At 37.5% G+C, this 23,329-nt stretch overlaps 1 protein-coding gene across 1 annotated transcript in view; it reads right to left on the reverse strand.

The window, feature by feature from the left end:
• Suclg2 (succinate-CoA ligase GDP-forming subunit beta) overlaps positions 1-23,329 on the reverse strand; it is a 244,423-nt gene that overhangs the window by 84,291 nt on the left and 136,803 nt on the right. The window contains exons 8-9 of the mRNA XM_020185303.2: positions 14,636-14,797; positions 12,398-12,540 (exon numbers count right to left, since the gene is read on the reverse strand). Coding sequence (XP_020040892.1) covers positions 12,398-12,540; positions 14,636-14,797 — 305 coding nt within the window. The remainder of the gene's footprint in view (positions 1-12,397; positions 12,541-14,635; positions 14,798-23,329) is intronic.

Here is a 23,329-nt window from a genome sequence, read left to right on the forward strand (position 1 = left end):
AGAGAAAATATATTGCTTGAGATTAGTGAGCAAATAAAATCTAGAGGTCAAGGGTTAAAGCTCCAAATGGATTATCTGTTCACTATTTTCGATCCTAAGGCTTCCACGTATTACAGCAGACACTTAAATGTTTGCTAAAAAACACTGCTGAGTTTTAATTGCAAAAAAGGGATGTGTAGAGAATCCTTATAGATAACGATTAATGAAAGAACCCACAGATAAGCTGGAAGGAAAATAATTAACTCGGATTTATGCCAGCTGCCCCTTGGGAATGCTAATATGTTTGTTCGACGTGCTCCATTTCATAAGACCTCAAAGGTGGTAAGAGAGCATCCTCAGGAGAGAGTACTGCACATGCAGATAAAATATCCATGCATGTTCAAAAAAGTCCTCTAATTGCAGAGATGCTACCCAAATTAGTGTAAAAAGTTACAGTCTAAACTATTCAAGTGAACAAAGGCCTCCTTTTCCCCTTATCTTTCTTTCTGATTAAAGCAAACCAGACTGCTTAGGACACTTTGGTAAAGAAGTAGTGAGAAAAAGTCAAGGGCATGGAGGACAGCCCCTGATGGGAGTAAATGCTGCATGGTCTCTCTCTCTGGCAGCACAAGCCTCAATTCCAAATACAAAGGAGTCACAACAGCTCTTCCTACAAGGTAAACTATCCAAGATGGCTGCCTAGAGAAACCCTTAGGAGATAACTAACCCCTGGAATTCTCAGGCCCTTTTCATTCTGATTTTTCAACCTAGCAAGAACCACCACCTTTACACAGTCTTAGGTATTTGTTTCACATGCATTTATTTACTCGTTAGCTTTACTGCCAATCCTCCCTCAATAAAGTGGCAGCTCCTAGAAGATAGGCCTCTATTTCATGTACGGCTTTATCTTCAGTGCCCTTCAGAGTGCCCAGCACACATACACACTCCATACATTCCTATCAGCTCAGGGTGCTGAGTGGCTTTCTGTCCAGTTTAGTTCTAAGGTCTGGAGGGCCAGTCCTGATCTACATAGGTGTCGTTGAGGAGTTGCTTCAGCATGCTGGGGAACACGTATCCTTCCCCCGCAATAAAACCATTGTATGTGATGCAACTGATCTCATGGTTGACAGCTGACTGCATGCATGGCTGAGTTCCTGACTTAAGTACCTGGTCATATACTCTGGTCTCCCAAGAACCAAGCCTCTACTTGCTGTAAGTCTGGCCTCTGTAGCCTGAAGATGGTGGCACTGGCTGCTTGTTAAGAGAAGTCCTTCAAATGCAAATTAAAACCACACTAAGATTCCACCTCACCCCTGTTAGAATAGCCATCATCAGCAACACCACCAACAACAGGTGTTGGCGAGGATGCGGGGGAAAAAGGAACCCTCTTACACTGTTGGTGGGAATGTAGACTAGTACAACCACTCTGGAAAAAAATTTGGAGGCTACTTAAAAAGCTGGACATCGATCTAGCATTTGATCCAGCAATACCACTCTTGGGGATATACCCAAAAGACTGTTACTCCAGAGGCACCTGCACATCCATGTTTATTGCGGCACTATTCACAATAGCCAAGTTATGGAAACAGCCAAGATGCCCCAGCACTGACGAATGGATTAAGAAAATGTGGTATCTATACACAATGGAATTTTATGCAGCCATGAAGAAGAACGAAATGTTATCATTCGCTGGTAAATGGATGGAATTGGAGAACATCATTCTGAGTGAGGTTAGCCTGGCTCAAAAGACCAAAAATTGTATGTTCTCCCTCATATGTGGACATTAGATCAAGGGCAAACACAACAAGGGGATTGGACTATGAGCACATGATAAAAGCAAGAGCACACAAGGGAGGGGTGAGGATAGGTAAGACACCTAAAAAACTAGCTAGCATTTGTTGCCCTTAATGCAGAGAAACTAAAGCAGATACCTTAAAGCAACTGAGGCCAATAGGAAAAGGGGACCAGGAACTAGAGAAAAGGTTAGATCAAAAAGAATTAACCTAGAAGGTAACACCCACGCCCAGGAAATCAATGTGAGTCAATGCCCTGTATAGCTATCCTTATCTCAACCAGCAAAACCCCTTGTTCCTTCCTATTATTGCTTATACTCTCTCTACAACAAAATTAGAGATAAGGGCAAAATAGTTTCTGCTGGGTATTGAGGGGGGGAGCGGGAGGGGGTGGAGTGGGTGGTAAGGGAGGGGGTGGGGGCAGGGGGGAGAAATAAACCAAGCCTTGTATGCACATATGAATAATAAAAGAAAAATGGAAAAAAAAAAAAAAAAAAAAGAGAAGTCCTTCAATGCTACATGTGAATTGTCCCCATTTGTCTTCTTGTTGGTTCCCAACATGCTGCTTTCATGTATGGCCCCTTGCTTCTTCCACAAGTCTCTCTGTACAACCAACTATAATCTGCATTCATTCTCTGGTTGTTGGATGGGACCTTCCTTCCCTCTGCAAAGACATCTCTCCCTCCCTCCCTTGCGTACTTGACCCTGGTGGGTAAGTCTGGTTCTAGAGTATGATTCCTGCCAACCCATTCCATCGCATTACAAAGTCCTGCCAGACACATGAGCTGGGAACAAAACCATGTCAGGACAACTTACTTATGCTTTTCTTTCTAGCAGAGAATATGCTAGGAAGAAAATGACTGACACAGCACAAAAAATATGAACCAATAACATAAATGTGCTCTGAATAGACACTTTGGGGGAACTTGTGATATTCCATGCATGAGCATAAGGGCAAGAGAAATGAATCATCATAAGAGGTGAACAAAGCAAAGGAATGATGGGAGGGAAAAAAATCAAGAAAAACCTATACCTCTAGCTAATTTTAGAGAATACGAAGCAAATGGAAAGCACTGAAAAAGTAGATGAAAGAGAAGAAGGCAAAGAGTATTTTTGGACAAATTTACAGAATTGAAAAACGAAGTGAGTGTAAGAAGGAGGTAATTAAGTGGCAAAGACTATAAATTATGACTATCACAAGAAAAAGGGAAATAGGCACAAATTATCACCAAAGTGACATCTGAGGAGGGTTGTGGAGATGAAAAAGACACTCATTTTAGGGGGTCATCTGCAATGTCTTGTTCCTTTACAAAGACAGAAGGTTTGGTGAGACTGCATAGAGGAATCAATTTATTCTTATGAGCTCCTTTAGTAAAACAATTCTTTTGAGAATTCTCACAAGAAAGAGCTTAGGAAAAAAAGATGAATTTCTTTTGCTCCCTGTAACAAGTCCCATTCTCCATTCTTTCTTATTCTTTCTCTTTGGTAGTACTAAGGATTGAATCCAGGACCCTGTGCTTGCCAGGAAAATGTCTACCACATTATCCACACCCCTACTCCTTTTGTTTGTATTTTGTTTTTCAGATGGGTCTTGCAAAGTTTGCCCAGACTGGACTTGAATTTGCGATCCTCCTGCTTCCACCTCTGGAGCAGATGGGATTACATGTGTGCACTGCCAGGCCTGGTGTAGGTCTCATTCCCCTCACAGAAGTGAATATATCAGGAAGATGTCAGGGCAATACTGAACTAAGCCATCTGGAAGAGGCATTAGGTGGCCTCTGAAATTCTTGGTAGTACAGCACCTACGCAATTCAGAGTGATTACATTACATATTAATGAATGACTCACCAGTAATCCAGAGGTAATTAAAATGAACTCTCAATAGTCCATCAAAGTAACAGATGTGTAAAATACTCAAGAAGTATCCAGCTTGGTCCTAAATGATGTCAGTTTTCTTTTTAAATTGTTATTTAAACAGTCTGTTATATACCACATGCTTTTCATACTTGTTACTACTGTGGCTGATATGTTAACACCACTGTATTCTGCTTTAAGAAATTTTAGATATAAGACTTTTTAAAATAATCCTCGAAATAGCAAAGTGCTTTTTAAAGCTGGCCAGTGTTTAATACTACTAATAAAAATGATAGTCAGAGACCAACTAATAACATGGGGAGATATTTATTATTTAATAACAAATAACAGTGGAAGAAAATTCAACACACTTATAATAGTGGCTATGTTGTGGGAATAAAGTAAGGGAATTTTTTAAATCTCATACTTTTAGTAGGAACTGTAAATTTACAAAGGTAAAACAATGTGTATACACACATATATAAAAACCTTCAAAGTGCAAAAAGTGAAAGGATCTAAATTTGTAAGAAAATCATTGTTAACTGAAAAGAGAAAGGTGTCAGAAGTGTGGTACACCCCTGTAATCCCTGATACTCTAAAGGCAGAGATCAGGAAGATCAAAGTTAAAGACCAGACTGGGCAAAAATGTTAGCAAGAACCCATCTTCATCAGTAAGACAGCTTGAGCCTGAATAGAAAACATAGGTAAGAGGATCTTGGTCCAAAGCTGGCCCTGGGAAAAAAATGTGAAACCCTATCTGAAAAGTAAATAAAGCAAAAAGGGCTGGAGGGACTGGCTTAAGTGGTAGAGTGCCTGCCTAGCAAGTGTAAGGCTGAGTTCAAACTCTAGTACCACCAAAACCAAACCAAAACAACAAAAGAAACTAACAAAGAAAACTAAAAATTAGTTTCCTCAAACTTTATTCACTGAATCCACAGTAATATAGCCAATATGTCTAGAAGACTATTACTGGCACATCCTGAAGGTTCTTATAACCAAATCTTTCCTTCAGGGAATAAAATAAGATCAAGTTAGAAAAGAAAAAGATTTTTCAGTTTATATTCAGACCAGGGGTTCCTCACCATCCTTTCTTGAAAAGATAAAATGGAGCATATCTCTATCATATCCTCTCTGAGGGGCTGCTCCTAATCTTCCCAAACACTCTAAGGCGATTCTCACTATCCACTGTGACCAAAATGAACTTGCGAATAGTGAACCACTGCTCTTAGGGGAAATGCAGGGTTAGGTCCTGTGAGCCTCTGGTCATAACATGCTTGTCAAGAAAGCAATTGATAACCTTGTTTTGTGTGTATTTCTGTTTAAGACACCTTAATTAGTAGACACGTTGATTTAGTAGCCAATGAATCAATAAATCAATTCAATGGCAAGAGACAGTATAGATAGTGACCACATATATAAAAGGGCCTGTTACCATCAATGTCAAGCACATACCTATATATTAAAACTCACTGTATAAAAGAATGACATAAGAATGAGTGTTTTTGCTCACAAATAGGCAGAAACAATGCTGATTAAAAGAAAAATAATCACTTTGGTAGAGAATACAGTCCTTCAACTAGGATCGAGATAGTCCAGCAACAGTGTGAAAACCTTAAAATCTGTACAGATTTTGACCCACCCTTCTAGGGACTCATATGAATAATCTGAGCTGTACAGAAATTTATGACTACCAGGAGGTTCACAGCAGGGTAGAGTTGGAAGCACCCAGAATACCAACTAACACTAACAAATTAAGTGAACTGGTACATCCATACAAGGAAGTATCATCCAGCTACTGAAAATGTTGATGAGAAGTATACAAAGTAGATAAAAACATATATAAAAAATGAAGGGGGCTGACAGAGTGGCTCAACTGGTAGAACACCTCCATAGCATGTGTGAGGCCCTAAATTCAAAACCCAGTACCACCCCAAAAACTAAAAAATAAAAAAAAAGCAGACTGTATAACACTATCAATTCTATACTAGTTTTGCCAAAATTATTACATATTCATTAATACAGATATGTAATTTGATTCACTTTTACGCTTTTCTATGCTTTATATTTCCCTAATGTAATAATTATAGAAAAGGGAATGGTGTTTATAAAATACCCTTAAACACAGACAAATGACTGTTTAGCAAACCACTGTGTCAAGCCAATTTCTTAGGCAGGCCCATATGGATATGTTGTTCATTTCACAATGAAACAATCTTTCCTAATTCCTAATTCTCTGCCAAGGGGTGGGGCAGCATGGGCAGAGGGAGAAGGAGGGAGGAGAAAGGAGGAGGGATGGAAAAGGGGAGAGGGAGGGAAAAGGGGGACGGGAAAAGGGGAGGGGGAGGGGGAGAGGGAGGGGGAGGATGTATAGTCTCTTGAATCCACAGGCTCATCTTATCAGATCACAACTCCCCTCCACTGCATCACAGAGAACCAGAAATGTTCACAGTCCAGGATTTTTGGTTTTATTTTTCTGGACCATTTTCCTAAATTCACCTCTCCACATCTAGTGATTCCTCTATCAAGTTTCTCCAGACACCAAAACAACACATCAAAAATAACAGTAGTGACATTTTCAGATGCCCTGCCATCATAAGATTCTTGATATTATCCCTAGCTACTATTTGATTGTCTTGTTAGATAATGTACTTTTTTCTAATTGTTGCTTTCAACCAGTTGTTTACTCAATGCAATAACACCAAGGAAAAAAAACCAAAAAACAAAAAACACAGAACTCTTCTCATGTATTTCCCACCTTCTTGACATTTTAATATGATTAATGGTCCATTTTCTCTTCAACAGTCTAGACAGGTTTCTAACTACAAGATTCATAATTACTGAGCCTAGAGGGACTAATGATAAAATTTACATAGATTTTCTCTAAGTCTCTTAAATTCTTTAAGTCACTGAACATGAAACAAAATAAGGCACATTAAAATCTGAATCTGAGGGGCAGAATAGAGAGTACGAAACATACATTTGATTTCTGAGATTATGTCAGCAAGGAGCAGGAAAACAGACCTAGAGTGTTGCATAAGAAATGCTCTGAAACTATAGTAGCTGTGAGACACACGGATTCCTGTATGTCAGACAGGAATCAAGCATAGTTGCCAGGACTTAGATGTTACTGAACAATACCAGCAGATCATAGTCAGGGAGATGGGCACAGAGGAGGAGATATTGTCTGAAATTTTAATCAACTGGCCTTCAGGAAAAGAAATGCAAAATCAGCATTTACATACTCATGACAAGTGGGGAAAACCACTGAGAACAAGGAAGGAAGAGAAGAGCCCAAGGCAGGTGGTTTTCTATTCTCTAGCTTATACAGAGAGTGGCTGCACTAAGTAAGGGGCAAGTCTAGACCAACCTAGTGATTATACACTGTCTATGTGTGTAGAAGTGTCCCAATGAATCCCATAAAATACATACAATTACTGCATGGCAATTAAAGTTAAAATATACTTAAAAAATAAGGGCCTCTTCTAAGTGAAAGAGGAGACTAAATGATGGGCTACAAATTCATAGACACAAAATAACTTTATTCTTCTTACGCTGGACTATCAGTATTACTCTCACCCCAGCATGGCTGAGTGGACTTTCAAGTCTCTATGAAAGTAAAATCTGTTTTCAAGCAGACCTGTAACAATAGGAATGGTTGGCAATCACTTCAAAAATAACGCTGCACAGCGCTGGAAACTACATTTGAAAACAAATGCCCTCAAGAATTTTATCACCCTAAGAGGGAGCAGTGGGGGAGAAAGAGAGGGTAATGGAGGAGTGAAAATGATCAAAAGTACATAATATACATGTTAGGAAAATGTCAGAACCTATAACTTTGTAAGATAAAAAACAGATAAAAGGATTTTATTACCCTAGGAAGTAAATACTCACTTAAAGATAAGGTATTCCAGCAAATACATTTGAAATGTAATGAAATGGGTTTTGCTTTGTTAAAACAGAGACGTGGCTTGAAGCATTCTTCAGCAAAGTCAGTTAGGTCTTAAGTGATCTTAACTTTGTGTGATTGCAAACATACATGAAGCTTAATTGGAGATATTTCTTATAAATGCTTATATTTAAAAAAAAATGAAACCTAAGGCTAACCAATAAGAAGCTGCGAAATAACTTACCATTATTTAACTAAGAATTTTCAGCAGTATAAACCAAAACTGTACGGCTGCCACCAACCACGTGTTCTCTTTGCTCACTTCTGTGCCTGCCCTCTCTCTAAAAACCTTCCCCTCAGGTCCCCTCAGTGGAGGCCCAGAACCACTTCCAGTTTGGAGCCACCTCATTTGTAAACTACGATTTGTTCAAAGAAACACTCTGAAATTTTCTGGTGCCTCAGTTTACCTTTGAACAGCTTCACACCTACCATATAAATGTGAAGAGAAAAAGATGACATTTGTTATAGGGCCTGTCTGTGGTTTTAGCTCTCAGGCCTCAAATTCTAGTTTGAAGCACGAACCACCGAGCTAAGAGAGCTAGTCTCTTCTCAAATTTATGTCAAATGATATCTTGTGGTTCTCTCAAGTATGAATTGAGTCCTCCCTTTATTGAATTATGCTTTCTTGGTTGTCTGAGGAGAGAATCACTGCAAGAGACAGAATCATTTTAACCTCCTCTCAATTTTGAAACAAGATTAATAGGGATCATCATTGAGCCTGTTTCAGACACCTCCATGTCTGCAGTTACACATTTTATCTAATTCTATCATATTGGAAATGTTAAAAAAAATTAACATTTCCAAAACATTAACTAAGTTTTCAATGAGGTTTAGAAGTGTTTGCCAAGTTGATACTTAAAACAATGCTTTTAGGTATGATCTTCAGGTCAACTTTACAGATGAGGTGGTTAGACATGTAAAAATATATCTACATGGCTAACTGATCCATGAAGTGTGCTCAACCTTATCAGTTATAAGAAAAAGACATTAAACCACAATCAGGTATGGCCACACACCTAATAGGACGATTAACAACGAAAACACTAACCAATAACCTAAGTGAAGTTAAGCAAAAGATGCAAGCATAAAGGATGATACTGCACATGGTTCCAAATGTATTAAGTTCAAAAACAGGTCAACAAGGAATCTGTACTATTAGAAATTAGGACAGTGGCTGCCTTTTGGGAGAAGGGAAAACAGAGGAAGGATTTGAGGGAGGGCATGAAAGGAGGTTTCCAGGGTGCTGCTTCTGCACTACCTCTTCAACTAGCTGAAGGCTACATGGACACGTTCCCTCTGGAATGATTCATACAACTACATACACATAAAATCATTACCCTTTTCAATGGGAAAGTGTGTGTGTGTGTGAATTCATGTAAACAACCCTCAGAGATGAGTACTGTCATTGTCACTTTGTAAATTAGGGAAACCAAGGCATTCAGAAGTTAAAACAACAAGGCCATGACCCCACACCAATAGTAGTGATTAAGCCCGGGCAGTCTGGCTCCAGAGCCCCACCATGAAACTCTTCCATTCTTAGCCCACTCCTTGGTGCTCTTGTAGCTCATTACTTTACATTAAAAGGGTTCTGAAAACATGGCTTTAAGTTAGATTGAAACAGGAAGCACAGTCAAATCAAGCAAGGTCCTTTCACTAATGCTACTCATTTACTATTGCTTTTCAAAATCAGGTCTTTGGAGAGCAACAGGTTTGCTTCTTTGGCCAACAGAGTAGGTTATTGGTAAGATTCATGACAAATGTCCTTGGCTTTCATTCATTCACACAGTCCAGATGTTGCTACACTCGTTTTCTACACGTCTAGAATTCTAATCTCAGAAATAAAAATATAAGCCAAAGCACAATTTACAAAAAGAAAACCCCCAAGATAACATTCTAGGTAGTGTTTTTCCTTTAAAACATGTTTAGATCCTTAACAGACTACAATAAAAATTGTACTTCTATTTGCTATTTTTGTATCATTTTTACTCCCTAAGATTAGAATTGTGTAAATCAAAATGAAGAAAATGAGATCAGATCTGTTCTAGCACAAGCAGAACAAACTCCATTACCTTTCTCTCATCTTAAGCCCACTTGGAAAATAAGAGTGTAAAATATTTAACGATATACTTCATGTGAATCCAGTTTAGTAAGTAAGCTATCTTGAAAAGGCTCTCGTTTTAGTCGGTTTAGTAGAGAAATTCTGTTTCATACATTACAAACAAGTAAGAAGCACATTAGTGATAAAGATGCCTGTGTTAGGTCCTGGTGAAATTCAGCATTTGGGATAGGCAAGGAAGAGGAGAGGATGAATTCAAGTATAATATATTTGATACAAGGTAAGAATTTCTGTAAATGTACCGCATCCAGCACAACAATTAAAAAAAAGAAAGAAAGAAAGAAATGATGTTTCAACTCTATGGCTGACATTATGAGTGGAAATATATGTCAATCTGTAATATTTTTTCTTGAGTGAGGCTGTGTTTAACACTTGATCTACAGAATTAAATGTATATATGACAAACAAGTAATTGTCAGTATCAATTGATTTGATTTAACACTAACAGGCCTTTTATAATTTTGAGTTTCAGTGTATTCAACTGACTAATTCTTGTATCTAACAAGAAAATCAATATCTTTGAAATAATTAGCTGTGGGCTCTTGGGAACCTCCACTTCTGGGCAGGTGGACAGGGCTCTACTTGAAATAATTACTGTCAGAACTACAAACAAAAACTTGTAAAATCAGATCAAACTCAAACTGCTTTTCAGACTCTCTTCTCTGAATTGTGTGAAACAACGCCAGGATTGAAAATACCCATTATGTTTCCATGCTTTTTAACTGGCTTCGAAATTTCAAGATTTGGAAAATGTACTGTGAGATGAGCTATGCATTCATTTTCCAGATATAGCATGAGAAAAATAAAATAACTCCCACATACCTTTATCTACCCAAGATGAGAGCCAATCTCAAAAAAGTTTAAATATTCCAAGCACTTGAAATTATTCCATAAGGTAAAGTCAAAATTTTTGAAGGGAATGTTTCAACAAAAGCAACAACAAAAATGGTCTGCATGTGATTTTTCAAACCTCTCCAACCCGTACTTTTACAAAATCAAAATTCAAGATCAGCCACTAAGAAAAGACTATGATTGTCCAGCTAGATTTAATCCCTGGATGACTCTCAATTATTAGCACTGAATGAATTTCAGTAGATGCCAAAAGTTCATTACTATGTCATAGACATTTGTCCTTAGGGTACTTTGTGGTTCAAGCAGCCAGAAGTGCTGTGTGTCCAGTCCATGATATTTACAAATTTTAATTGGTCTGGGAATCTCTGGGAAGAAAATGATTATCCCCTTAGAAAGAAGCAGGAAGAAGGGACAAGTAAAACAGTAAGTGAGAAAGCCACTGAAAATGTTTCTACCTAACCAATGCAGTGTGCTTCATAAACAGAAAAATCTTTCTTTATACGTAGACACTTTCTTCATGGTTAGGTGGCACTTGATTCAATCAATGCTTTTGTTATTCCTGAATAAAGCCGGAGAAAGGAAGACAAGTAGCTAATAACACCTTACCATTGTAAGTCAGAAGAAAAGAGCAAAACGTAAGGTAACTATACCTTAAAAACAAAAACTATCTAAGGCATAAGAAGACGTGCATATTACCAATAAAGAACAGAATTTTCAGTAGGGGAACCAATATATATATTTGCCAATATATTTACCAATAAAAAGCTTCCAAATAAACTTCACAACATCTGTTTTTCTTTTGTTTTGGCAGTACAGGGGTGTGAACTCAAGGCCTTATGCTTGCAGGCAGATGCTCTACTACTTGAGCCCCACTCCCAGTCCTACAACACATTTCTTTAAAACAAAAACAAAAAATCTCCAAGTATTGTTTTCATTCGTGATTTCCTGGATGACAGCTCAGAATACATCTCTTCAAATGCTTTGTAACCAACAACATTTAACTCAAAAATAAAGTTTGATAGCAAATGGTTGTGGCATATACCTATCTCACAAGGTTTTTAAGAATTAAATGACAGTCATGTATATTAGACATTCAAAAAACTGTAATCGCTCTATGTAACAAGCATTCATGTAAACCTTGCTATCCCTGACAACTGAGTAAGCACGGATGAAACAAAGCAAACTGGTATTTCAGTTGTTTACTAACTGAGCAAATAACAAATTGAATGCCTGCAATGCATATAGCATAGATGTGGTAGCGACATCCTAGACAACTACATTTTACTTAAGAATAAATATTCATGAAACGACAGAAACTATGAGACTGTTCAGTTATTTGCTTCTTAGTACCTATGTTCCATATTGACATAAGTCAAAGGTGAAAGTTAAATGGCATACATAAGCAGGTGAAGCCATTATTTTCCTTCTATATTACATATAGTGATAGATGACTCTACAATCCTATAATCTTCCCATATTATGGTAGCACCTTCACCATCTTTACGGAAGAATATGGGACTGAGTCCTAAGTCACGTAAGCATAGGACTAATGCTTTAGTATCAATTACCCAAACAGTATTTCATGATAATCAACGTTTCACTTTGGCACACTGTCTTAATTTCCCTCCACCTAAGACTTTATAGCCACAGCCTCTGAAATGAGATCCTGGGGTTGCTTATAAGCCTTTTGCCCAAGATGAGATTTAAATCATCAAGTATTATTATAATGAACACATGGCAGGATTTCCACCTGGAGCTGCATGTGGCTTATTCATTCTCTGAGCAGCAAGAACCACATGGCTCCTGATAGAGACAAATGAGAACATTATATAATCTCCCTGCTAAGACAGAGGTTACCTTAGGATCAGATGTCAGCAATTTGAATGCATGATATACTTGAGCTTCCTTTACACCACCTCCAAGATCCAAGAAGTTGGCTGGCTTCCCACCATTGAGGAAAATAATGTCACAAGTAGCCATGGCAAGTCCTGCACCATTCACTGTAAAATGCAAATGGCATAGGAGACAGGATAAGTTTAGCAACAATTAAAGGGTCCATCTACTTTCCTTGTCCCAATACTGAAAAGGAGAGGCTTATCATTCTCAGGCCAATTTGTGTGCTATTTGGAAATCCATTAATCAGATAAATCCATATTCTATGATAAGAAATCAGGATTTGTGCATATCAAGAACAAAAAATGAGAATAAGGAGAGGATTTACCAAAAAGTTAACTCAATCTAGAAGACAGAAAGAAAAGTTAGGGAAATAACCAATTTGGGCTAATGGTAAAGGGCAAGTTTTAGGTTCTGAGAAGTTGGTAGGGGTTTAAAAGACTTGAGTAAAAAGTGCAATTCTTGTAATTTTTTGCTAGCTGAGAAAATATGCTCTTTTGAGTGTGGCAAGCCTCTGGAATTCAATCACAGGGTCAAAACTTCAATGGGGTCCACACTTTTTTACACGTATTAAAAACATGCGTGTGTGTATGGCCTTATCCTGGTAAAACTCATGAAACAAATGATAGCACCAAAACCAGTATTCCTATCCTTTTACTCCTCTTCAAATTGATAAAAGAAATGCTTATAAACAACCCAATTATTAAAACTGAGCCCAAATGTGCCCACACCTCAGGAGCCTGTCTTAAGAAACAAAGTAAGGAGTTTAACATTGAAATTCTTATTTTCGAGAGCTAAACTTTATTGATCAATTGCATTTCTCTTGCTTCTTATGCTTAATTATATAGAATTATTTTCCTTAGGTTACAAAGGGGAAAAAAAAATCTCATGAACACAGCAAAACTCTCAAGGTAGAGTAACATTTATTTTTTCTGACCCCTGAATTCCCCAGACTAGTCTATGAACAGTGACTAATATAAGTAAGCCTGGGGCAACTAAAATACAAATGGGTTACAGAGGATCTTAACCCAACAATTTGAAATGTGTTAATCATGGCTTTTGAGGCTGTTACTTGGTCAAATCATGCACATTCCTACAGAGGCTACAAATAATCAGTATTTAATTTGCTCTAAGAACACCATTGTATCTTCCCCCTTTCCCAAATGCTTACAAATATCAACAGCACATTAGCTTATCAGCATCAGAGTGATGTGAGTTATCTGCTACATTACAGATATTGCTCCAATACAAAGCAAGAGCTTTTGGTACCACTTGTAATTGGATGTCATTTTCTATTGTATTGAACAGCAAACTATCGGATGAGGTCTTTTCAGTTTTGAACATAATGATACTGTTGGTTTAATGAGCAACAAATCTTTTTTATTTTAATTCCATTAAGACAAAGACCTAAGTTTCCAGTGCATGAAATGTTTCTACCAGAAACACAGTCTTGTGCAATTAAGTTGCGGGCATGTAAATCTCAGCACAGTAAGCTGTGGACAATCACCGAAATTGTATCGCCTCTATAGACTCACTCTTCTCTCGGCTGCATGAAACCGTTTTCACAAGATGAGTATGATGGAGCTAATTGTTTTATTAATAAACTGTCTTAATGAATTAAGCATTTTGTCCTTCAGTTACCACAGAATCTGAAAGGTTAGTAAAGTCATTAAAATTTATGTGTGCTTCTCCTTTTGTTTTAAACCCAAATTTATCAATAGTTCGACCATATTAACGCTGACTTGCACAGCAAAGATTCTGAGTTTTACTAAGCGAATTTTAACAGAGACATTTAGTCAGTAGTTCTCAATGGGGTGACTCTGTGCACCACTCATATCTGGAAATGCCTGGGGAATTTTTGTCTAGTTTGTTTTTATCACAGGAATGTGAGCAGCATGTAGAAAACAAGAGTGCTGTTACACATAATACCCAAGACGGTCCCCTATAGAGAAGAATTATCCCACCCACAACCTCCACAGTACGTAGGAGAGAAACTGCTTCAAACCACTGACCACTTATCCAAACGAACAAAGCAACTCTGGAAAGCTTAAGACTTTTTAGCTACTACTACTCCTACTACAAAAAAAAAAAAAAAAAGAAAAACCTGTTTATTTGCTATTGGAAAATAACATTTCAGAAATTCAGAGTTGCTGAATTCTACAAAAATATGGAAAACATTCTTTTGACAAAAGTGCCTCTCACCAAAGCAGGCGATGTTCCCATCCAGTCCTATGTACTTTAGATCGTATCTGGCAGCTTCGTTTTCAATGGGTTCATTCTCTGATTTGTCATCCATAGCAAATATATCCTTTTGTCGAAATTCAGCGTTGTCATCAAAGTTTATCTTGGCATCAAAACAGACAACTAAATAAAGGAAAAAGGAACATACCTGAGTACCACGTTAGGATGTGTAAGTAAATTCTCCAAGTTCACAGACATAGGAGAAAAAAAAAAAAAAAAAACTCAGATATTGTCATTCTTTCTCATGGTATAGCCAGGAGAAGCTGCTCTGGCTTTCCTGACCTTTAAATGTGATATAGATACAAATATCACATTGTCCCTATTCTCTTGGGACATGCAGTCTGGTAAAAAGTGTAATAATTTATGTCTGCTCAATATAGTAACAATAAAAGTTAAAAACCAGGGACTAGGTACAACAGCTTTGATTCATCATTTTTACTAAACTTCTAATTTTTAATATTTAATTGCTCTTATCACCTCTCCCTTCCATGCAAAAACATACAATGCCTCATCTCTTTTTTTCAATAGTACTAATCCTTTGGTCCTACTTTGTCCTTCTAACACTGCAGAGTGAAATTCAAATTTTATCTATATCCTCTTGATACTTCAAAAAGATTCAGTGTAAAGAATGTTGGGCCAGAAGTTTTACTTTTTAAAATCTCATTCTTATCTGACTCTGCAATATTTTTTTTAATTAAAAAAAATAAATACATTTAATATATAGAAGATGATATTTTGATATACATATTTTGAAATTTGTATATAAGAGAAAAATTAACATATCTGCCTCCTCACAGTTTCCCTTTTTCTTTTAAATTTTTAAGGGGGGGGGGTGAAAGAAGTTGAAATTTATTCTTTTAGCAGTCTCCAATATCTATTACTAACTCTATAACCTTGATAAAAACAGCGTAAATCCTTTTAAGCCCTGGTTTTCTTATCTTAAAAAAAAAAAATGGGAAAAAAATCCCTAGTGTACTTATTTGCTTACTTTGGGGTCTACTATAATTTTCCATCCTTTCTCTTTTAGTCTGTGTACATGTTTGAAGAAAAGGTGAGTTTCTTATAGACAGCTTAGTGTTAGGTCTTGTGGTTTTGTTGTTGTTTTTAAGAGTCTTGCTAGGTACCCCAGGCTGGCCTCCACTCAAGTTCTTCCTGCCTCAGCTTCCCAAGTGTTTGAGATGTGCCTTTGGTTTGTGTGTACCTACCTCATGACTCCTCTGACTCAGTTACAAAACAGTAAGAGACCACGATTGTCCTGTGACAACATCAGGATGCCAAGCATCATAAGTACCATGGAGAAATCTCTGCTGCAGGAAGAACTCTTTATTGCCTACTGAAGAGCCCTGGAGAACAGAAAACTCATTCCATGCTGGCATAGACTTGACTTATAGAATCTTCTTAAGGACAATCAGGGAGTAACTGCAGGGGGAGGATAGCATGTTGAGTATCTAGGTTCCAACCCTTTTACTATCGTCTTAGAGTAGAAACTTGTCAGCATGACACCACGTCACTGAAACATCTTTCACGTCCGATAGCAACAGGCAGTATCTTTGACAAAGCACTTACAGATGCTTCCCCTTCTCCTCCAGCATTACCGAGGGCACCTACCTCTTGAAACAGAAACAATCACCTTAGGATAGCTCACTGAAAAGCAATGGCCATAGTCTACTAATTCTACTCGCTGCCTAGGAAAAGAAAACATTATGGTATCCCAGGATTATAAACTCTAGCAGGTTTTCCTTACCTCAACATTCAAACACTTGGATGCAAAGCTATGTAGAATTGGTCTATTTACATCTACGACTACTAGGCATAAACATAAATCCATACCACAATTTATTTAAAGGATACTGACTGACAAGAGAATGTCTTCTATGGAAGTTACTGTCTACTTGAGTCCTTAAGTCTTGCCACAAAATATCCAATCACTCTCCCCACACATTGAGATTTCAGGGAGTGGAAGAGTAATTACTTTGCAGAATATTGAAATAATAATGATGGAATCCTACAATTACCAAAGGCATTGGCCAATGTTCTGTGCTTGCTACAATGGCATTTTCTCGGCAGTTAATGAGCAGTATAATAATCAACAGGAAAGCACCTTCATTCTTGGCTTTCCACTGGGTTTATAAATAATGTTCTAATTAATTTATTAGTAGTTTTAGCTCTTCCATTACTCACTGGCAAGACTACTTGTTACTGACACCTTCAAAATGAATGGGCAAAGGCTATCAAATTGACTTTCTAAGTGAAGAGTTTCAAATAAAAGAATTCTTGGTCAAGATCAATAAACCAGCAAAATCAAAATAGTTCCAAGCTAATCTTTGCCCTTTACAAAGATTAGTTACAAGCTGCTCAAGAGAAAGGATAATTAATGGATATGTATGCAAAGTTCAGAAGGCAGTCCCAACCAAATGCCTGCAAAGCCAGATTTTCAAAAGATGCTTTCCTGCAATATGATGCATAGGTTAAGTACAGAAATGAGCTTGCTATTTGTCAACTACCAGAAAGAACCCCACAGCTAGCCCAGAAACTGAAGGATGGGGCTGTGGGATAAAACGGGTGTGTATTTACAATGGTCCCTTGCCAAGTGTTCCCTCTCTGTAGAGTAAACTAAGTTACATAACTAGATACAGAGACAGATAAGAGGGCTGGGAAGTAAAAATGTTGTGTAAATGACTGGGACTGGTAGTTCATATCTATAATCCCAGCTACTTGGGAGGCAGAGATTGGGAGGATTGCAGTTCAAGGACACCTCGGGCAAAAAGACCTTACCTCAACAAACAAGCTGGGTACAGTGGCCTATGCCCATTAATCCCAGCTAAATGAGAGGCATAGGTGAGAGGACTGCTGTCGAAGGCCAGTTCAGGCAAAAAGTGCAAGACCCTAACTAAGAAAAAAACTAAAGGAAAAGGGTTCAAATCTCAGTATCACAAAAAGAATCATGAGTTGGAGGTCACTTTAATCTACATAGCAAGATCATACTTCAATCAATCAATAAAAAGGAGCCCAAACCAAACTGCTACCCTCATGGCCCAAGTCTCTTGTTTGGGGTGGGGGGGGGTAGAGGGGGAGGTAGAGCTTAGAACTATATTTGTTGTGCTTACTTAACAACTGTAGACTGTGATTCATAACAAGAAGAGTATTTTGGACTTCTTCCATAATTCTTGGCACAGAGATCCTAACACTTGGAATTTTCTGAGCAATAGGAGTACCAGGTAGACGGTTCATTCTAAAAACTGGACTTTGATCCTGCTTCCTGACACAGAGCTCTTAATCCCTTGGAATTTCCTGGAAGACATTTATATCCTTTAAAATATCTGGCAAAGTAAATAAAGTATATCAATCAGTTCCATGAGGTATTCTAGCAAATGATGGAATCTGAGGAAGGGGTTGTGAAAATCCCCAATTTATAGCTGATTAGTCATAAGTATGGGAGTCTAAGACTTGTGACTGGCACCTGAAAGGAGGGGCAGTCTTGTGGGACTGAGCCTTTAACATCTGGGATCTGACTCTAAATATGGGCAGGGTCAGAATTTAATTGAATCGCAGGACATTAGTTGGTGTCAGAGAAATAGTCAGTCTGGAAAAAACTCACACAGTGAGTCACAGAAGTGTTTCGTGCCAAGAGTTTATAGTAGAAGAAAACAGCTTATTTGTTTTTTCATATTACACACAAGTCAAGCACACAAGTACTCTCCTGTCTTACTATCTCAGCCTACAGCACAGCAATGCCTCAGTGCCTTTCCTTGAACTTCATTACTTAACTAAGATGCTAGCATCAAAATACCTGGGTATGAATTACAATTTTGACACTTCCTAGCCACCAAGCCCTGACTGCATAACTTGTCTTAAGTCCGGTAACCCTGTGCATGAAATGGAGGTCAGAGTTTTTTGTACCACATGGTGTTGGCAGAAAGAGACTGTATGCAGAGCATTTAGCATTACATGGAGCAGATACTCAAGAGTGAACATTATTATCAATACCATCTTCAACAGGCAACAACGCTTTTCTTCACACTTAGCACTTCCCATTATTACAGCTCCTTCTAGAGAACTCCCCTCTTGTTCTATCACTAAAAATTACCTGTAGTTTGTCCAATTCCCTGAAAAATCCTAGACTTCTGACTAAAGTAATCATAAATGAATGCCTATCAGAGTTACTTATGCATAAGATACCTATGGTATTTAAAAAAAATCCATCTTCTGAATACATAAGAATTGTCCCATAGAAAGAATTTTCATGGTTGGCATTTTTTGGCATCATAACTGACAGAGAAGGAGATTTTTGGTTAAAGAACGAAGGTAAAACAGAGCCCTTTGATGACCCTCAAATCACATCACACCTTTGCATACCCTATCTAAAAAAACACCCATGTGAGGATCTGAGCTAAGGGTGGCTAAGTGTGTCCCATGGGCCTGTTTTTGTGCATACAGTTTTACTGAAACGCAGCTATACTTATTTGTTTACACATCATCTCTGGCTGTCTTCCCAATACAAGAGCAGAGCTGAGTAACTGCAAGAGAGAATATAATGCCCATAAATTCCCAAATACTTACTGAGTTTCACAGAAAGCTTGCTAATCCCTGCTAAATCATAAGTCTCACATCTGTATCCTACTTTAGCCAACTCTTATACAAAACATCCAGAGGTTTCATTTTTTTATAGTAAAAAAACACTTAAAAAGGCATATTCCATTAGAATGAAAACAAAGAATTATGGTAAACAAAATAAAAACTACAGAAAAGGAGTAATTTGTGAATACTGACTGATTCTTATATACTTATTTCTCCCATAACACTCTTCAGAATGCACTTCTAGAATTCATCTGTTAAGGATGGAATGATGTCTATGTCAACAGAAGACCAGTACAATAAACTTGCTTGCTCAAACCTTAGCTTTCTCATTTAATAAAACAACAAGCAAGTACAATAAAATGTAGTTTTGTAGATATAGAGCTTGGATCAGACATTAAGATTTTCAATGTCAATGTCACATTAATGAAACCTCAACTCCATAGAAAATTCATCTTGAACAAAGGCCATTCTGCATACAAAGAAAGAAAAAACATACCTATTAATATTTATAAAACAATTTTCACCATCAAAAGCACATTGTTACATGCTTGATAGATTATACAAATGAATTTTCCTTCTGAACAAATATCAAAGAAAGCTGTGGTACTTATATTCACAGAGTGTTTTTGTTTTGTTTAGTGGTGTGAGATCTTGCAGCCTGCTAATTCAACCACCTCAACAGAGAACATGACTGGCAGTCAGAGGCCTCTGACCTCAGAGTTTTAGCAGAAGAATGTACCACAGAGTTAAGCAAAAGAAAAGTACATTTCAGAAGGAAGACATACACATAAAAGAAACATAAAAACAGCAGGAAGTAAGACTGTCATAATTAGTTTGAAAAATAATCTGTCTTCAAGCAATGTGCCGCACTTGATTTGTGATAAATAACCATAATGTGCTGTGGAAATGTGCCTTGCCAAGATGGCCTTAAAATGCTGATACTTTAAAATTAGCCCTACTTTCCATTAAATATTGTTGTTTCAAGAGTTGTATACTTTTTAGAACTTTTCTTGAGTTGCTGTGTAAAACAAAAAATAGACACAGGGCGGGCGGGGGGTTGGTGGAGGCAGAGAACTGAAAATGTTCTTGAAAATAGTCTTGTGTATAGAGAGAGAAACAGAGGAACACCCACCAACAACATGGGCACTTGCTAACATGAAGCAACAGGGTAGTTATTTAGGGAAATCAATCTGAAGAAAGAAAGGAATTTGATATGCCACTTAACTTTGGATTAACCAGCCTTAATTCTTAAGGAATCTTGGCCACATAGCCAGTATTTCAAATTGAGTCTCTTTCCTTCAGTTCAGTGAATGGACTTGGGCTTCAATGATGAAGATATCTCGCATCAGGAATTCTTAATCTCTAACTACAGCTGCATTAGGTACAATCATTCTCCGTTGCCAGGGACTACATGTGCATAACAGGATGTTTAGTGGTCTTCCTGGGCTCCACTCAGTAGGTGCCAGAAGCACCACCCCCAAATTGTAACAAATAAAAAGTGTCCAAATATACCTTAGAGGTGAAATGCCTACACTGTCTGAATACCAGTCAGAGCTGGCTAAAGGTTGGCAAAAATGAAGTATGATGGAAAATCCCACAGCAGCTTGCAAAATAAATGAATGAATAAAGGGACAGGCAGGTAAATAAGCAAAAATGCAACAATGTATCACTGCTCTCACTCAGCCACAGGTTTAATGAATTAATTTGGCACTGTAGTTGGATAAGCAAAGAAAATATAATTTCCCTTTGATTAGTTAAAATAAAAGTTTACTTTTGTTTCACTAAAGGCTGGATGATTCTGCTAGGCAGGTTATGGCTCAATGTCCCTTTTTCCATTGGGAAATGACCTCTCTTCCATACTACGTGATCTCTATTCAGTGATTAGGCTAGACATGTGGCCTAAAGCAAGGCTGATCAGAACCCTTTGAGGGGATCTCTATGGTTGCTGGAGTGGGATCAATGCTGGTAAACATTTTTGCCACCAGTTGCACAAAGCCTGGTTTAGAAGAACAGTCAGAGGCAAATAGGGCTGGATCTTGTTCCTTTAGTGCAAGAAAAAGATCTGCACTCTGCAGATGAATGCTCAGAGTCCAGAAACCAAAGAACCCTCATTCTGTACAGGCAGTAAAGCCAGTCCACACCTTAAGGCTTCCCTGTGACATGAGTAAAATATGTGCCCCCCTCAAAGGATCTTTTCAACAAAAACTAAGCCAAAGTTAGTGGGTTTAAGTTGTTAATCAGCAACCATTATAATCCTAGCTAAGAACCACTAAACTACATAATGGTTAAAGTGTCATTCTTTGAGTCAGACCTTAACCACACTAGAGAAAATAGCTCTTAGCCTACAGTTCCCCATGAGTGGCTCAGCACTCAAATCTTATCAAAGCCATTGTTCTTCATTCAACTGGGATTATGGAGATATGAACAACAATCTGGATTTTTTTAATTCCAAATTCAGCAATACAAGATTGAAGAAATTCTCCTATAGAGATGGTGTAATGAGTATCTTTAAAGTCAAAATGTTTGGTGTCATGTAGAGCCCCTTTAACTTCCAAATTATCAGAAAAATTATTAAAGTTTCAATGTGAAAGTTTTAATGTGAAATGTTCTGCTATTACTAATCTATACAGAAATAATTTGAATATTCAGAGTATAAATATTAAGACAATCAATATTGCTAAGATATAAATGACTACTTTTACAGTTCCTACATAAAGGATTGCTTTAGGGAATTATGACAATGATGAAGATCAATTTTTACATTTGGTCATTAATCACCATTTCCTAATTGGGTTTAATTTGACTACTGCTCATTAGAGTTATAAACTAACACTCTCATTTAATTGTGATTATAATTCAATAGCTGAGGTTTTATGGTACAATGAACAAATTAATAGCTAAATATAATTTTGCTCTTAAAAAGTATCATGTAAGACTTCTGCTTTAATGAACTGTATATACAAAATATGTTTTGTGATGATGCCTTCAAAAAAACTTAAGGATTTTTCTTTCTCTTAATAATTAAAAAGCAAACTCAAGACTTCATGAGGTTTGTAAATACCCTGCAAGAAAAGGTTCCCACATCCCTGTTCCCAGACCACAGCTCCTACATGATTACTTCCAAAGGGCTGGTAAAAATAGCAGCCTCACTGTTATCCCATTCTGTAGTTGATTTTCTTCATTTTTTAAAAATATGAAATAACCAGTCTGCTTGTGCATAGTAGCTTGAAAAGTAATACATGACTGTCCAGAAGTTTTGCACTGAACTCTTTCATTTCTTAATTTCATTATCAGCAACTAAAAGCAGTGTGAATTTTGACTGGTATAACCAAACCAAAGACTATTTCTGGGTCACTCTGATAAAAGCAAAATAATCACTTAAAAGAGAAAAAAGTAGAAAAGAAGGCACTTTGTACTAGGTCTGTATAAGAGACTCAACATGAGCAATGGACTCAGACACGGGTTCCAAGCCCACCTCCCATAACCAGCGGCTCTGGGTGGAATTACACTAATGCTTCACCTCCTTCAGAATGGGAATGATGACTCCTAACACTGCAGAGTTACTGTCAATAAATTTCAAATGTTCAAAAATAGGGTCTGCCCCTCCCCTTCTTCTCTGTATGAAATGATAATGACTTTACAACCACAGCAATTAAATAACAACTTTGAATAAGGTAGTTTTCACATAAATGACCTGGCATAGCCTTTAATCTGGTGATTATCCGTGTAAGCCATGTAACATATTATTTTGGGGTGACTGGCTTCCCAAACACAAATTCTTTGTTTGCTACAATCTGGAAGCTAACTTTCCCGGACTACTCTTGTACTACTACCTGGGAAGAGGGAAGTTAATTTTATGAATATTGGGATTGGTCTATTTTGTATGTGGCAATGGATGTTTACACATGTACCAGCTCGTTTTCACAACCATTGTATGATTCAGGTATTATTTTTACCACTGAGTTGAAAAAAAAAAAAAAATCTGACACTTAGGCAGGCTGAGTGCCCAGGATCATGACAGAGCCAGAATTTGTACCCAGGTCTCTCTGGGTTCCAATGACAAGATATTTCAGCTTT

The sequence above is a fragment of the Castor canadensis genome, chromosome 10, assembly GCF_047511655.1.
Source record: "Castor canadensis chromosome 10, mCasCan1.hap1v2, whole genome shotgun sequence".
Lineage (NCBI taxonomy): Eukaryota > Metazoa > Chordata > Mammalia > Rodentia > Castoridae > Castor > Castor canadensis.